This window comes from Mesitornis unicolor, unplaced genomic scaffold (assembly GCF_000695765.1).
Source record: "Mesitornis unicolor isolate BGI_N332 unplaced genomic scaffold, ASM69576v1 scaffold7945, whole genome shotgun sequence".
Taxonomy (NCBI): domain Eukaryota; kingdom Metazoa; phylum Chordata; class Aves; order Mesitornithiformes; family Mesitornithidae; genus Mesitornis; species Mesitornis unicolor.
In genome coordinates this window covers 35,410-35,609 of record NW_010183389.1, presented here as the reverse complement: position 1 = coordinate 35,609, position 200 = coordinate 35,410, and the positions used below count along the sequence as shown (strand labels likewise).

General features: G+C 70.5%; 1 protein-coding gene across 1 annotated transcript in view; it reads left to right on the top strand.

Moving 5' to 3' along the window:
• Positions 1-3: 3 nt before the first annotated feature.
• Positions 4-200, top strand: part of SFRP2 (secreted frizzled-related protein 2) — a gene marked incomplete at its 5' end in the record, with an annotated part of 2,654 nt that continues 2,457 nt past the window's right edge. The window contains one exon of the mRNA XM_010184113.1: positions 4-91. Within this exon, the coding sequence (XP_010182415.1) occupies positions 4-91 (88 nt within the window). The remainder of the gene's footprint in view (positions 92-200) is intronic.

Genomic DNA, 200 nt, shown 5'->3' with positions numbered 1-200 from the left:
GACATGCTGGACTGCAGCCGCTTCCCCAAGGACAACGACCTCTGCATCCCGCTGGCCAGCAGCGACCACATCCTCCCGGTCACCAGGGAAGGTAAGAGGTGACCCCCGGGGCCGGCAGCATCTGCCCCCCACCCCCGAGCTGCCCCGGCGGCGGGGTCCCCCTCCCCGGCTTTCTGCAAGGGATCGGAGGCGTCTCCTGC